We start from the raw sequence: 16,184 nt of genomic DNA, 5'->3' as shown, positions 1-16,184 counted from the left end.
ACTCTCAAAGCCGTGATTCCCATCCACTGACATTATAGGACTGACAAACTGCAACGGTTTGAGTTAAAAATATCCGATTGTGTTCTACTGAAGAAACAAAGTCACCTACATCTTGGATGCCCTGGGGGTAAGCAGATAAACATCAAATTTTCATTTTTGGGTGAACTATCCCTTTAAACTAATTTATTATTTCAGTGTAATATCTGCTTAGTTACATGTATAAATAAGAGAAATTATAAACAACTATGGCAAAACGTTTTTGTCAGTGTCTTCCCATTAACAGGTTTTTTCTCTTCTCTCTGTGTGTAGAATGAATGGGGGCTTGTGTATGGACCATCTTCTTCTTTAGGCAGGCCTAAATGCTCTACTTCCGTGTGTGTTTGAATAAAGGGATTTGAAAAGAGCCTTCATTTGTTTGCATTGATGGGTGTTAGAAAGCACTCTAATTTGACAGCTCTAGACACTCTACTGCTCTCAGCACACAGTCAATTATGCTCTTATCTCTGACATTCACAGTCAGTCCTTTAATACACCTGTTTAAAACACAAAGACAGTTCAAATAGACTAAGCTTTTTAGAGGTAGGAGCAAACACAAGACAGACGCCCTGGTAATGACAAGTACAGGAGTCTCAAAAATGCAGACTGTGATAGATTTAAGTTTTACACAAATATATTTATATGATTCACCAGTTAAAAACATACTACTCATGCTACATTTAAAAGGAAATATTTTATGCCAATCAGATGTTAATTTTTTTTATTTAGCTTTGGAGAGAATTAGTTTCTTGTACTTCTTCAAAGTTAATATTAATTCTACAGTTTGTATTAAGCTGATTTCATTCAAATGTGCAAAGGGTAAAAAATTAAAATGGTTTAAAACAATATACAGAGCACTCTGTACTGTAGTAATGGTCATTTTGACCACTAAGGCAATGACTATACTAATAAAAACCATAAGGAAGTATTCTCATTTATTAGATATGTTTAACTGTATTTAGTAGTTGGTATTCTCCTAATTTTCATTTTTGAGAAGACAATTATTTAACTGTGTGTATTACTGTTAGTACATGTTGTACATAAGAGAAACAATATATGTTTTTATGAGATAAACAAAAAATTGGGAATGAACACTCACAATATAAGGTATTATGAAAGTGACCTTACTTTTGGGCCTGGGTTAAAATTGTTTTGGTTGTGCTTGCTCTGCTCCTCTGTGCACAGATCCACACTTCAAAAATCTACCTGAAATAGTAGACCATCTGGGGACTTCTGGTATACTCTTTTCAACATACTATGCTTTGGGATACACTTATTTTAATCTCACATACTATTTAGGATGGATAGTATGAACATTGGGACGCAGGGTCTGAGTTTAGTGCGTTCACCATGACTATGAAAAGCCATGATCAATGGAGCTCCGAAATTATGAGTCACCATGGCAACAACACCCGACAAAAAGACGTCCGCATACTTCTGAGTCAGTACTTAACTTTAATTCTTAATCACTGTAATAATCAAAGGTAAAAAGTGGCAGAACTGTAGGCCTAAGTTATTGAACTGATTTTAGGTAAAAGAAAAAAAGTTAAAAATGAAGTATAAAAACATAATTCAATCAGGTAAAGATTTCAACATAAAAAGGTTCATGGGTGTATGGCTACAAACACTTGACATATTAAATAAATATCATTCAGTGTCTATTTCAATGTGCAGCAGCTTGAACTACCCTTCCATTCTATACATTAATCAGCTTCATTTTCGATGGGTTTGTGCTCAGGAAACAACACAAAAATGATCACAAAGAGCATGAGAGCAAGGCACACTTTCCTTACCGCTCTGCATCCCTGATGTTATATAGAAAACTAAAATTTTAAAATGGTACCGCTCAAATAAATATGCATGTGGATATGGCAAAAAAAATAAAATAATAATCTTTCAAAGTAAATGTAACTCCCTACGAATTAATGCAGCCTCCTCATCTGGATTCTGTATAAAAGGACATGCCGTTTTTGTCACTTTCAAAGTGTCTGCATTATGAAAATATGTGCAATGAATGTACCTGCACTGCAAAAAAGGCTTTTCTTTCTTAGTATTTTTTTCCAGTCAAAATATCTAAAGATTCTTAAATCAAGACGCATTTACTAGCCTACATAAGAAAAATGACATAAGGTATTTATTGTTTCCAGGGAGATTTTTTTTTTAACATTTATTTATTAAGTGTATTTGCTAATTTAAGAGATTTTTTTTAGAGTCCAAAATAGCTACTCAGAAAAGCATTTTTTGCTGCGTGAATGAATGAATGAATGAGGCTATTTAAACATCGCTTACCCTTTAAAAAGGAGGAGTAGACTGAAAGAAAGACTTTAAGGGTATAGTCTTTGGTATAAGTTACCTCTCTTTCAGAAAGGGGCTTCTGCTTTCTAAGGTTTGACATAGCCTACCTCCCATTCAGTAACGGAAAACCAATATTACACCGTGTCTACGGACGTGAGCGGCGCGGCGCAACAAATCCCAACAGAAAACTGCTGCTGGGTTCCATTTATGACGTGCTGACACGAATTTCAAATGGTTTTCAACGGTCGTTTGATCGCGTCCAGTGTAGGCAGACGTTAGCTGTTGTAGACACGGTGTTACTCACCTATTGAGAAGAAACAAAGCAACCTCGGCGTCCGATCGCAGGCCTCCGCTCCTTGAGTTCTCTCCAGCGCTGGAAAGCTGATCCGATATTTACACGGGTCCTACTTCTTGCCTTATCGTTCCACAGACGGCTTCCTCTTTTGTTTTTTATCTGCCATCTCTATCTTTCTGTCGCTCGGCTCGGCTAATGTCCGTCCCATGCACTGAAAGCTCTCTCCTCCACATCACGAGTAGACACGCCCCTTATTGCTGATTGGCTACAAGTTTGTTTTGCTATTCGGCCCGAATCAGTTTTCTAAAGTGTTTTTGAAAAATCACATACCCTGCCTTTAACCTCCTCTCTGAAACGGGCCTCGGGACTTGTCACAGCACTTACATATTAATGATCTTTTGGTGGTTTGATTGCATCTATTGTTTTCATTTGTAAGTCGCTTGGGATAAAAGCATCTGCTAAAGGACTATGTAAATATTCAAATTCGGTTTGCGTGAAGATGGAGCGCACCACTACTTGCGTTATGTATTATGTATAAGTATTATTAAATGAATTATTCAAATGCTTCGGGATGCATCACAATCTAGCAATACAACTGTCCTGTAGGAGACGCTGTGTCACACTATGTGACTGTCAGTTTTCTACACAATCTCATTCAAGTTGTCACATTAGCAAAAGAACAATCGTCTGTCACAATGAGTGCGAGTAAATTCGATACATATAATGGCATTTATTTATTCCTGTTCATTTCGTGCATTGTGTAAATAAATAATCAATAATTATTATTTTTTACCTGTCTGAGCTTGACCAGAGCATATTTCTGAATGTCTGTTCGATAGTTTTATAGAAATAGCCGACTTTCTAAAGTGACAACTAACCGCATATGGGTACTTTTTACATTGCAGAGCTCAAAAGCACTGCAAAGCAGGAATAGGCCTACATGTCTTTGTGTCCAGACTGGAGGTGGCACTGGATACTTTACTGGTGTCCGTCTTGTTGTGCCCCTCCTCCAGCTTTACAAGGCAGCGGGACACGCCGCAGGATTCGGCACAAAGTCCGAGTCACTCGCTGCACACATGAGAGGCGTCACAACAAGCCACCAGCGAGCACGCGGCGGATACGACTTGGAACCCGCCCAAGAAAACTGAGAGAAAACGTGGATTTGACCGAGAAGTAACTATCATATTAAATCTTTACAAGCAGGGCGGTGATCCAAGACAGGTGTCAGAGCGCGTCAGTCATCTGCTAATAATTTGAGCGCTCTTGTATTGTGGTTGCTGCGCGACGACCGACGGCACCGTTCGCGAGGGAGTTTCTGTCCCAAGAAAGCCAAATCTCAGTTGAATCACCCACTACAGTAACACCAGCTGTTATTCATGCTTCGTTTCCCGAGTCATACTACAAGAGGAAATTGCAACGTAAGTTTGCACAGCTTCTGCTTTGAAGTAGGTTGTAGCTGTAATTAATTTATAGGCACCACGTGAGTGGGCTGAAACGACCATTAAGTGGGCACACCCGCTGGATATGATACCTAACACGCTCAAAAACTTCCGCCAGAGCATCGGACCTCTTTGACTCTTGGTACAGCGCCTGGGACTGGCGTTTAAATCGCACTGAATGATTGTAGCACTGAAGAGCCGTGCGCTTCTGCAGAAAGGACACACAACGAGACCCCAGAATGATATTGTTTTTAATCTGAGTGCATTGGACTTTTTGTGTTTTTAGTTGCGGATAGTTATATTTTAACCTGTTTGGTTACACTTTTGTTGAGTTTTAGCTGCTCTCACTGATCCCGATGATGAGAATGATGGCAGTATTATGGGATGACCCGTTCAGGTTGCTCTGGAGACGGACTGTAATTTATTCTCTTCTGGTGCTCTTGATGAGTGGAGCGTGCACCTTTGGAGATGAAACCTTTAATGGAGAGGTAATTATTTCAAAAGATCAATGCAGTGCACATTTTTGTATCACAAATTGATCATATTATAGAACTCATACTATTTAAAGTTTGGTGAGAACATGTTTTGGTCACTACATTTGGGCACCAATTTGATGGCTTTATTATATTATATAATATATAAATATATATATGGAGAGAGAGATAAATTATATTAGTGGGGCTGTTCAACTGTGTATGCATAAATATTTTTGCTTTGATATTGATTTTAATGCTCTTTCTCTCTATTGAATGTGTTTGATACAAGTGTCATCCATATAGGCTATTTGGTCTATTTCTCATTTAGGTTTAATGCACTGTGCATATTTTTTTTCTAGAGCAGAGTCTGAGGTCTGGTTTTTATATGACCGCTGATTTAAGCTGAATGCTTGTAACTCAGCATGTGAATGGCGGTGATATCAGAGAGCAAATTAGAAAGTTGTTATTTAGCTTGTAACTAAGATTTTTGAAACACCAAAGTTCTTGCCTCTTCTTGTAGCCCAACTTTGGGATGTTTTTAGTTTGAAGTGGTAGGAGGTATGAAGACTTTGTAGTCTGTGTGGTTTGAGGTTTGTTGTATAACCCATGTATGCAGTGCTGCAGTGGCCCAAACCCTGTCATTGGTGGTCTGGCACTCAGCAAAGAGACTGACAGAAGCCAAAGATCTAAACTCTCTCTGAATTGATTAATTTACTCATCAGTTTCACAAATCTGGCAGGGAGCCTCATATTGATCCTTTCCGGTATCTGTTGCCTTCTTAATCTTTTACATCAGTCCTGACCCAGATTAACCTGAATCATCTGGAATAACATGAACAATAACTAGATGTGCTCCTCTGAGCTGGATATAACACTGACCTCAAAATGGGCAGTTGTAACCTGCAGTTCCCACACACCTGGCTATCACATCGGCTATATTATCGCCCACCAACTTTTGTAATACAGCCAACTTTTGCTGTGATGGCCATGAGAGTTTTTTTCTCACACAACTGAAACACTCTCCTTCCATTATGTATAAGAACACTCTTAGAAGGTACAAAAGCTGTCACTGGGGCAGTACCTATTCAAAAGGTACACTTTTGTACCTTTTAGGTACTAATATATACCAAGTTCTGTCATGAAACAGAAGAGACAGAACCAGCCAGGTGGAGAACGACAAGCCAGGACAAAACGAGGAGCTCGTTCTTAAACGAGGGACTACATCTTTAGCATGGACACACGTTTTTAAGCACTGCCGTTTTAAAACAACCGATTTTAAGCCGTTGAAACACAAACAACAGAGCTATATGCGTGCGCCATCTCTGTTTCTGTGTGAGAGGAGTGCACATTTTTTGCCGCTTTATTGGCTTTGAACGATTACATAAACACACTTATATGCGTCATAATCCCCGTCTTTGCAAGTATCCTCATAAACACAGTGATTCAGGTCTTAAGAGAAAGTAAACAGCTGAAAAAGATAACGCGTAACAGTATATGCTATTGGATTCGGACTTCGGTCTTAAAGGGGAAGCTGTCCAATATTCGTCCTGTCTGCCATTCATATTAATCATAGCACATTGCTAGAAAATCTCTCACTGCTCTTGACTAAATCACTTTTGTAACTGTATATATATATGTCACATTTTCCTGGTTAAATAAATGTCACATAAAAAAGAGAACAAATACAATTCTATTTTGTAAACAATTCTATTATTTTTAAAAAATATTTTTATACTAATTATACATTTCATAGTGTGTTTATGCATTTTTATATTTATTCCAAATAATAACTAAAGGCAGTAACAATTTGAACAATATTTTGGAAACCATTTAAAATAAGGTTTCATTAGTTAACATTAGTTAACTACTTTAGTTAACAGTAACCAAGAATAAATAATAGCCTACGTCTACAGCATTTATTAATCTTAGTTAATATTAATTTCAACATTTACTAATGCATTATTAAAATCCAAAGTTGTGTTTGTTAACATTAGTTTATGCACTGTGAACTAACAATCAACAACGGTATTTGTATTATTGTAACTAATGTAAACAAAGATTAATAAATACTGTAATAAATGTTCATTTTGTTCATGTTAGTTAACACATTAAATGACACCTTATTGTAAAATGTTAGCAATATTTGTTATTTGTGGTTTGACAGTGTTACTTTATATAAACGAGTGACTTTTATACTTTTAATGCCATATTTAGTAATATTTGCAATTTATGTTTGTAATATCGATTATTTTCTCATCCAATTTTTTGAGGAGACACTGCCTCCCTTGCCTCCTCGGCGGAAACGCCCCTATATATAGAATCTATACATAATACATGTGTTAATTATATATATCTACAGATAGATAGATAGATAGATAGATAAATATAATTAACACATGAAGACTAATTAATTTACACAAAGTATCTAGCGTTTATTATTTATTGTAGTTTTTTGTCCGATTGCTTGCAATTAGTTTCTTATCCTTATTTCTTTTTTTTTTTTGTCTCTTTTTAGACTTGAATTAGTTTGATATTGATATTGGTAACAAGGATTATGAAAATTCTATGGTATCAAAGATTTTAATATCATAAAAACCTTTTTGAAAGAAAAAAATAACTATATCGTGATGTATATATCATTATTGTGATATAAGATTTTGGTCATATCGCCCACCCCTATTATGCACCCTTTTAGTACTAAGGTGTACCTTTTGAAAAGGTAGCTTTTTCCTGAGGGTGTACTGGTACTCTTTGAACAATTCAATTCAGTTTATTCATCTAACAGTGCACTTCTTGAAAGAGCTTCTGCATCACTGTCCTCATCTCTGGGCTGGGCTTATATGGAAATATAGACGTTTTTAAACCTACAGCTGACCCAAACTTTTTGAAAGAAGCAGTTTATCTCAGTAATTCTACCAGTTGATGTTGAATGACAGTATATAGGACTGCACATGCCACAGTGGTAGATGGATGTTTGGGGGATTATGTGTTAAAGCTGTATGACCCACTGATTTGGGTGTGTGGTGAGACAACTGTGGGGACAAAGCCTCAAATGCAGTTCCTAAACCTTATAGAAAAGTATAGTATGCATGCATTATCTTACTACAGTATATCAGCTTTAAAGGTTGTGATTATAAAGCTGACCCTTCATCTAGCACTTAAAGTCCATAAACACGTTGTTTCGGATCTACTTTGATTAATTCATTAAGAATATATTGTGCCTACAACTTGCATTCGAGATTCACAATTAAGAATATGAATGTTATAAAAACAGGGTCTCATTCAAAATTCATGGACTAGGCCTATACATTTTTATAAGCACATGATAGCTTAGGGGTTGTCCTTGTTCTTAACCTTTCTCTAACATTAATGAATTTGAGTTTTCTAAATGAGCGTCCACGTGCCTGAGGTTAGTAGTTTGCATAAACACGCCCAAGCTTTCTTCATATAAAGGTTTTCCACACAACCTTTCTTTTACAGCCTTTCATCACTGAGCAAACATATGACACTCCTGCCTGCATGAGAGAGCTTGTGCAGCAAGATCCTCAAGCAATCCCAAGTGTATCATCCTCAAAACCAGTTCAAATTTTTTTTTTTTTAATTATTAAATGTAATTTATTTCTGTGATGGCAAAGCTGAATTTTCAGCAGCCAGAGCATCAGTCTACTTCTCCTCCTCCTCCTTATTCTTATTCCTCTTTCCTTCTTCTTCATGTTCTAAATGTTGAAAACAGTTTTTCTTGCTTATTTTTGTGGAAACTGTAGTAATTAAAAAAATACAAGTTCAATAAACAGCATTTATTTGAAAATAATCTGTAATATTATGAACGTTTTTACTGTCATTTTAGATCAATTTAATATGTCCTTGCTGAATAAAAGTAGCATATTGCCTTTTTTTTTACCTCAGTTTTAACTGCTTGAGCACCAAATCAGCATATTAGAATGATTTCTGAAGGATCGTGTGACTATAAAATAAATAACATTTTAAAATATGTTTGCAGAAAAATTTGTAAGCGAATGAGACCAGTGAGTGAGCAGTAAAAAAAAGTCTGATCGTAGAGTTACATGTTTTAGATGATCCCTTAGGAGTGACAAAAAGTGCAAACTCGAAGCTTGTGTCAATTCACCCATAGCACAAACGATGCAGACGCTTGAGTGAGGATAGGGAGTGTTGTGAGTTTCTGTGTGGGTGTTGCTCTGAGAGCCTTTTGTCATTCAGTTCTTTACAATACAATACTTCATAGAAAAGCATTTGCTTTCTCAAACAAAGATATGATTTCAAAGTGGTGTCTTATAAACGTGTACTTCCTGGAGTAGGGACTGTCAACAAGGTTGCTTTCGGCCGTTGTTTTTTCCCTCATGGATAATCTTCCTTTTCAGATAGCTTTATCTTGGCAATTCAAATAGAGTCATTTCTGGATATGCCATGTCTTTAAAGAAAAACTATGAGGAGTGTTGCATGGAGAGTGTAGAGGTGTTGTGTGCTGCATGTGATCGGTGAATGCAACACCGATTTAGTTTTCTAAATAGGCCACAAACAGAAACAGTTAAGAGATGTTTAGGACTGCAGGGCTCTCAGGCAGCTGAGGCGCAACAATGAGACTTCTTGTGTTCAGCTGACTGTGTTCAGAGGTGCAGGGAGATAGAGAGACAGGAAGAGCTCAAGGAGCAGGGAGAGGAGGGGGTTTATGCGGACTGTACTTCATAGGGAGCCGACTGTATCACTTCCTGCAACCATATCTCTATCCTGCATTTAAACCCTGGAGTCCCACTTTTCCCTCATGTTCTTTATCCGCCCTTTGTATCTGTGGAACGTCGCATCCTTGTGTTTTCCCACAAACTCGTGGCGAGCTGTTTGTGTGGGGTCTGGGCTGCCTCACTATGACTGAGAGGGATAATGAGTGAGTGAGTGACATGACATGTGGCCAAGTATGGTGACCCATACTCGGAATTAGTGCTCTGCATTTAACCCATCCAAAGTGCACACACACAGCAGTGAACACACACACCGTGAACACACACCCGGAGCAGTGGGCGGGGAGCAGTTGGGGGTTCGGTGCCTTGCTCAAGGGCACCTCAGTCGTGGTATTGAAGGTGGGAGAGAGCACTGTACATTTACTCCCCCCACCTACAATCCCTGCCGGTACGAGACTCGAACCCGCAACCTTTGGGTTACGAGTCCGACTCTCTAACCATTAGGCCATGACTTCCCCCTAATGAGATGTGATTGGACCGTGGAACCGCATTAACTACTAATTGTGTCCATGTCTCAGTGGATGACTTGTACTTCTGACTGGTAGCTCTACTTCCTCTCTTATTAAGAACCAGGGCCACATTCACCAGCTCAATTACTGCAAGGTCATGAGGGGATTGAGCCACATTCGCTAGGCCTGCCTTGCAGTCCACTGTACATAGGCAGCTGCTTTATCCACACAAAAATGGACCATCATAAGTGATTGATTTGGAACGCTCTTCATAGACAGCAACTCTGAATACCACACAAATAATGCTCCTTATGTGAAGCATGTGGGGGATTTGAAAATTGTTGGAAAATCCAATGTTTGGTGCATGTTGCTATAAAAATTATACTATAACACAATATTATTATAGTTATTTTGTATCATCTGCCTCAATGCATTATGGCTCCCTACGAAGGACACCCGCAATGCTGCTGATAATACACAATGTACTAATATTAAAATAAAAATATATATATATTAAATTAAAATTAATTACATTTTGATGGTACAGCCGATATTAAAATTCTATTTGGTGTAAAAAATAATTGGTAAATATATATTTGGTGCTAAAAAAAAAAAAATCATTTTAAATGCTTTAAATACTCTTTATTAATCATAATCAGTTATTTTTAGTATCTCTTCTTTCTTTTTAGATACTATATTTTTTTATATTTTAAATTATTTTAATTTTATATTTTCCATTATCATTTAAAAGTTTTTGTATGTTTTTGTCATTTTCTTATAGAATTTTTAATGTCTGTGTAGTTTTTAATTATTATTTTTAACTAAAATTTTAGTATACCAAGTTAAACTAAATTAAAATGAGAAATGTTGAAGAATTTTTTAAAATTTCATTGTAGTCCTGTTAATTATTATTTTATTATCTACTTAGTATCTACTGTATTTTTTATGGATTTAATTGTTTACTGCTTTTAGATTAGCATTCACAATTAAATGTTCTATACTGGCCTAATACATAGGCCTATATATTCAATATTAACTAATGTTAAAAAAAAAACACTAATATTGGCCGATAGCTGATATGATACAGATAATACTGTGCATCCCTACTTAAAATGCTTTCTAACTACTAGAGCTACACATAGATATTAGTCAGTTGCTGAATAGTTTTATTTTTCTAAATACTCTCTTGGTGATACTTCCACCTCCTTCCAATAACTCCACATTTGTCTATTTAATTTAGTTTGGCATTTCTGTTATCATTGATTAAGGTTATTGATTTACACAGCTGGAAAATGAAACTGACAAATGATTGATGTGCTCTGTCCTTTGACCTTGCTTTGAGTCTCATTACCCAATTGCCTGCCATTAAGGATACAGCCTGAATATATTTTTTAAAATCTATTTATTGTATTTTCTGCAGTGACACAGCTCCCTGTGGCTCAGTAGACTGGATGTGCAGAGCTGAGAGAGAAGACAACATGGAGTTTAAATGAAATTTGTCATTGCATTATTCCCCAGACCAGTTACCTGAGATATCAGAGCCAGAATCATGTCTGAAATGCCAAAAACCCAGTCTGCCTTAACTTATTTCACTCCTCCCCTCCTCCGTCATGTTCTGTTTTCCTGTCTTCCTCTTAATCTTTTTCACTTGATCTGGTTCGCTCGCTCCCTCTTCCCTCTCACTTAATGACCAAAAAATGGCATGCACCCAAGGCCCAGGAATAATAGTGCTCTCTAGTCGTTAGATTCTTGGCTGACATTGTTCTGGACACACACTCTCTCTCACACACACACTAAACCCAAGTCTTTTCACGACACGTTGTGAATCACAGGTTCCTGGAGGACATGCTGTTGGCAGGAGCTCTCAAGGTCCCGTTGAGCCAGCGCTGGCACAGGGGCTGATGGGAGAGAAGGATGGCTCTCCTTGCTTCTGTTCTCTGCAATGCCTTACTCTGTATGCATGACAGGGATGTTGTGATGGTGGGATGGATGCTGAAACGGCTTTAAAAGCAGGTCTTCATTTATCTCATCCATTTCGATAGTCTGCGATGTATATCTAGCAGAATGATTCCAGGTGCCCTTGACCTAAAGAAGGAACATATAAAGCATGAAAGCAAGAACGTTGTTGTCCTTTATGAGCTAGTAAGCAGAACACTAGGGTAATGTCTTTCTCTAGTGGGAGTACACACACCCTCCCACCTCTCGCCCTGCTAAAAGCCCCAGGGCTCTGAATGACTGAAAGCGAGGCAGTCTTATCTGTGGGGGTAAGGTGTGTCCTGCCCTGCGCAGCCCTTTAGCACTTCCCTCTCTCACAGCCCTATGGGAGATACAAAGAGGATTGTGTTCAGGGAGAGTAAGAAAGCTGGGGATTGTTGGATTTGGTATGGAAATACAAGAGTAGTTGACAAATGATGTGGAAATAACACTTTTTATGTAATAAATGTAAATGATTGCGGAAAAAGTGTAGATTTTAGATGCCATAAGTGATCGCCAAGTTTTTTAGCATTTGTAATCACTTTTTTTTTTTTATGGTGCAATTCATTTTTATTTGTAAAAATTGTTACAATTTAAAAAAAAATCCCTAGTTTCTAAAAACTGCATGAAGAACAATTAATAAATTATAATTAAATATTTTCCAAAGTAAATGATTGTACCACCAAAAGGTACTAGAGTTGTTGTTATTCTCTAGGGCGTTGCTATGAAGTTCCTAAGGTTTTATGAATGTTTTTTAACAGGTTGATATACAGTTTCTAGGGTAGGTTGCTAGTTGCTAGGTGGTTGTTTACTGGCCCAAGTTCAAAGAGCCCACGCCCAAGTCTCTTTAATTGTGGTTGTTGGATCGAGTCCTTTTTTAGGTGTAAGTCTAGAGTAGGATGACATGATTTGTGTAAAAAAAAAAAAAAAATTTGCTTTTTTTTTCCTGATAAAAATTGCCATTTCAATTTAAAGTGCGTGTGTGTTTGTTTTAGGTAGTGCTGCACAATTTGGACCAAAAAATTTGTGATTATGTACCAATATGACTGTAATATACCAATATGATTTTGTACTACTACTACTACTACTACTACTACTGGTAATAATGACAATAATACATTTATTGACTTATTATATGTTATTACTACTAAATAAGACAGTAAATATTACTATTGTTATATTTACTGTAAATAAAAAGTAATTTAAGAAAAAAAAATATATTTTCATTTTTACAGTATGACTGTAAAATTACAACACTCCTATTTTTTTCTTGTTCAAACTTGAAACTTTTATTTTGGCAAAAAAAACCACAGGGAGCCCTTATAGCTCTTTTGTTAATCACAGCATGTTTATAAGTGATTCTCTTTACAAGTTTAGGAAGATGCCAAATGCACATTATAAGCAACCCAAACTCCGAGCACTTGCAGCAATGAGTTCGTATTAAGCACCATATGTGAACTGAGCTACTCTGAGACACTGGATCATGAGCTGCTCGCGTATAAACGAACACAGTGACACACTTCATTCTAAAAATGCACATCCCTTGTGATTTGATAGTCGCACTAAATCATATTGCAGTTTTGATCCCTGTCTATGGAATTTTCATCAACTGTATCATTCAACAGACAAGAATTGTTAATCTGATGACTTGGAAAAGTAATAAAACAAGCTGCATTATTTGAGGCATCATTCATATCTGTAGCATGAATGTAGCAGAATGACTGGTGTAAAAGTTTAATACTTATTTATGGTAAGGCATTTGTCCTAAAACCTTAAGTACAGAGAAATAGTTATGCATGTTGGATTATCGTGACTTTCTGCTTCTACAAAGTAGATGATTGGTGCAGTGGCATATTAGCCTTGCCCAGAACAGGGCCAGCTATTCAGCTGTTTAACTCTTATTCAGCTGCCTTCACATCTCAGAAGGGCACAAAGGCCTGTGTTTTCTGTGGTCGTGGAAAATGGAGATCTGGACCAGGCAACTGTGTGACGGGCCCTGGTTACAGGGTAGGAAAAGAAGGGGACCTTATAAAGGCAGAGTCCAGTGGGACGAACACATTAGCCTTCTGCAAAGACCAGGTGAAAAACAGCACTGTAAAGTCCTGAACACAATTCTAAGCAATTGATTCCGTATTGATTTTAGTATTGCATTTGTTCTCAGTTATGATTCAAGTATCTATTTTGTTTCAGATGTTTCTCTTTAGAAAAAAATAAAATAGAAACAAATGACACAATTGTTGACAAAGTAAGAGTATATAGCTATAAAATATATTGTAACTCACATCAGTATTTGATGAGAATGTGACATTTGTAGACTGGTATTTTACAAATTGGAGAACAATTTGTGATATTGTTCATACTTTTTGAAACCCTTCAGATTAAACTGTGAAGCAAGAGATTTCTCCAACTGCTCTCTGCTATTTGATTCCATTACTGTCTAGGAGAAACAACTGAGATATTAAATTGATCTGTTTTCTATATGGGAGGTCCTGGCTGGTTTAGGACCAGGGTTATTATATTGAACTAAAACTAAAACCATTGAAAAAAACGTTTTTGTTACTTGGATTAAAATAAACGTTAACCGAAATAAAATATATTAAATGTATTTTATTTCAGCTAGTTTCCAAGGCAACATTTCTTTTTAATGAATACAAACTATATAAAAACCGATAAAAATGACAAAAAACTGAAAATTTGCTAGAGCTAAAATGAAAACAGAAATATAAAATTCTAAATATTAAAAATACTAAAATAGTATCTCAGTGGTACTATAATAACACTGTGAAGGACAGTCTGTTGCCATTGCCACAGGGTGGGCTTAATAATGGGGCGGTTTAATTACATAATTTGTGCTAAATGCCTGACTAATGATGATAGGCAGTAGGTGCAACCACATTTAATTCAAACCAGAGCATCATGTCAAGCTTTCATCCCCTTTAATGGACCCTCTGGCCTTTTGGAATCACCCACTGCATCCAACGCGAGAGCCAGATCTAAAGCTTGATAAATTGGCTGGCCCAGCTGGTGCCGTCACCCCTCAATCTGTGGTCACATCAGCCTCAAGTGTTCTCACACAGTCTGGACCAGTATTAGGTGTGACGGTCTTTCAGTCTGTGACAATATCTTCTTTCTCCTTCATTCTCAAGGCAGTGACAGATTGATGACGTGATCTTTTTTATGGCACAGCAGTTAAATTTTATGCTGCTGTTTGGGCCTTAATTTAGTTTTTCATAATCTCTTTCAACCTTAAAGGATAAGTTTGCTTATTTTTAACCAGCGTTGTATTGTTTGTATAGTTTCTGTAATGCATGTAAATGAACAATGTGTACCTGTGCACAGATATCCCAGTTTATTTGTCCGCAAAAGTCGGCCGCATGACATGTCATTTTGTGTCTTTTGGCAGACTTTCACAGCTCTATGGCTTTTGTTAAAACAGATCAAACTTCTGTATTTTTGTATTCCCGCGCACAGACAGTCAAATCAACAGAGGGGCCCTTTTCTCCTTTTTTTTTCTTTTGTGCTTCTACTGCATACTCATACCAACTATGTGCTAATGTATTAATCTATTTGATAAATACATGTTATAGAATGTTATCAAAAACTTCCTCTCAAAGTTGCATTATGTTTCCATACTCTGAAATATTTCAAATAAGAATGTAAGTTTTCAGGAATTTTCATAATTAATTGAATATTCCCCACATTAATATTGCAAAATGTGGGGGACTACAAATATCATGCAGTTAGATTACTTTTTACTTACAATTTAAATATATATTTAATTAGTGAATTTAATTAGCAGTTTATTTGAACTATTACTGTTAATAATAACATGCATAGAACATACTCATTCTACATTAAAACTTCACTTTTAAGATTGTGAAATACATATTAATATAAATTTTGACAAAATTAATAATAACAATAACCATGAACATCCCTGATCACAAAAGATCAAAGAAAATGTGATTTCTAATGAGATCACTTATTTAATTCCTTTTGTCTGTGATTTTCACTTAGTCATGGCTACGGCAGTACGGCTACCTCCCGCAGGCCGGCAAGCAGATGTCTACCATGCGCTCAGCTCAAATCCTGTTGAACGCCATCAGTGACATGCAGCGCTTTTACGGGCTGGAGATCACTGGAGTGTTGGACCCCATCACCATCGAGTAAGAGACTCACTCCATCACATGATCTAATGTATCAGCTACAACAGTGTTCGAACTGTACCGTGGACTTTGGGGGAGCCCACTTGTTTTTTTTTATAATGGGGGGGGGTTGTGTTCGTGCGCTTGCGCGTGCCTCAAAAGAGGGCTTACAATGACAATGACAAGTGTATGCACTACTTGCTTTATGCAAGCACTATATAGGATAAATCACTATACAGGATTTACCCTATTATACTTTATCCACACGAATTGATAGGTGAAACAACAAACAGCCACCCACAAATAGTCTATATACAAAGCA

The 16,184-nt window shown here is 36.8% G+C and overlaps 1 protein-coding gene across 1 annotated transcript in view; it reads left to right on the top strand.

Moving 5' to 3' along the window:
- Positions 1–3,689: 3,689 nt before the first annotated feature.
- The window catches only part of mmp15b (matrix metallopeptidase 15b), a 39,342-nt gene continuing 26,847 nt past the window's right edge, over positions 3,690–16,184 (top strand). Inside the window, exons 1-2 of the mRNA XM_016540824.1 lie at positions 3,690–4,553; positions 15,735–15,883. Coding sequence (XP_016396310.1) covers positions 4,422–4,553; positions 15,735–15,883 — 281 coding nt within the window. The 5' untranslated portion in view covers positions 3,690–4,421. The remainder of the gene's footprint in view (positions 4,554–15,734; positions 15,884–16,184) is intronic.

This window comes from Sinocyclocheilus rhinocerous, unplaced genomic scaffold (assembly GCF_001515625.1).
Source record: "Sinocyclocheilus rhinocerous isolate Xijiao unplaced genomic scaffold, SAMN03320098_v1.1 scaffold878, whole genome shotgun sequence".
Taxonomy (NCBI): Eukaryota; Metazoa; Chordata; class Actinopteri; order Cypriniformes; family Cyprinidae; genus Sinocyclocheilus; species Sinocyclocheilus rhinocerous.
The sequence above is the reverse complement of the archived record's forward strand: the minus strand, read 5'-3'. Positions and strand labels throughout refer to the sequence as shown.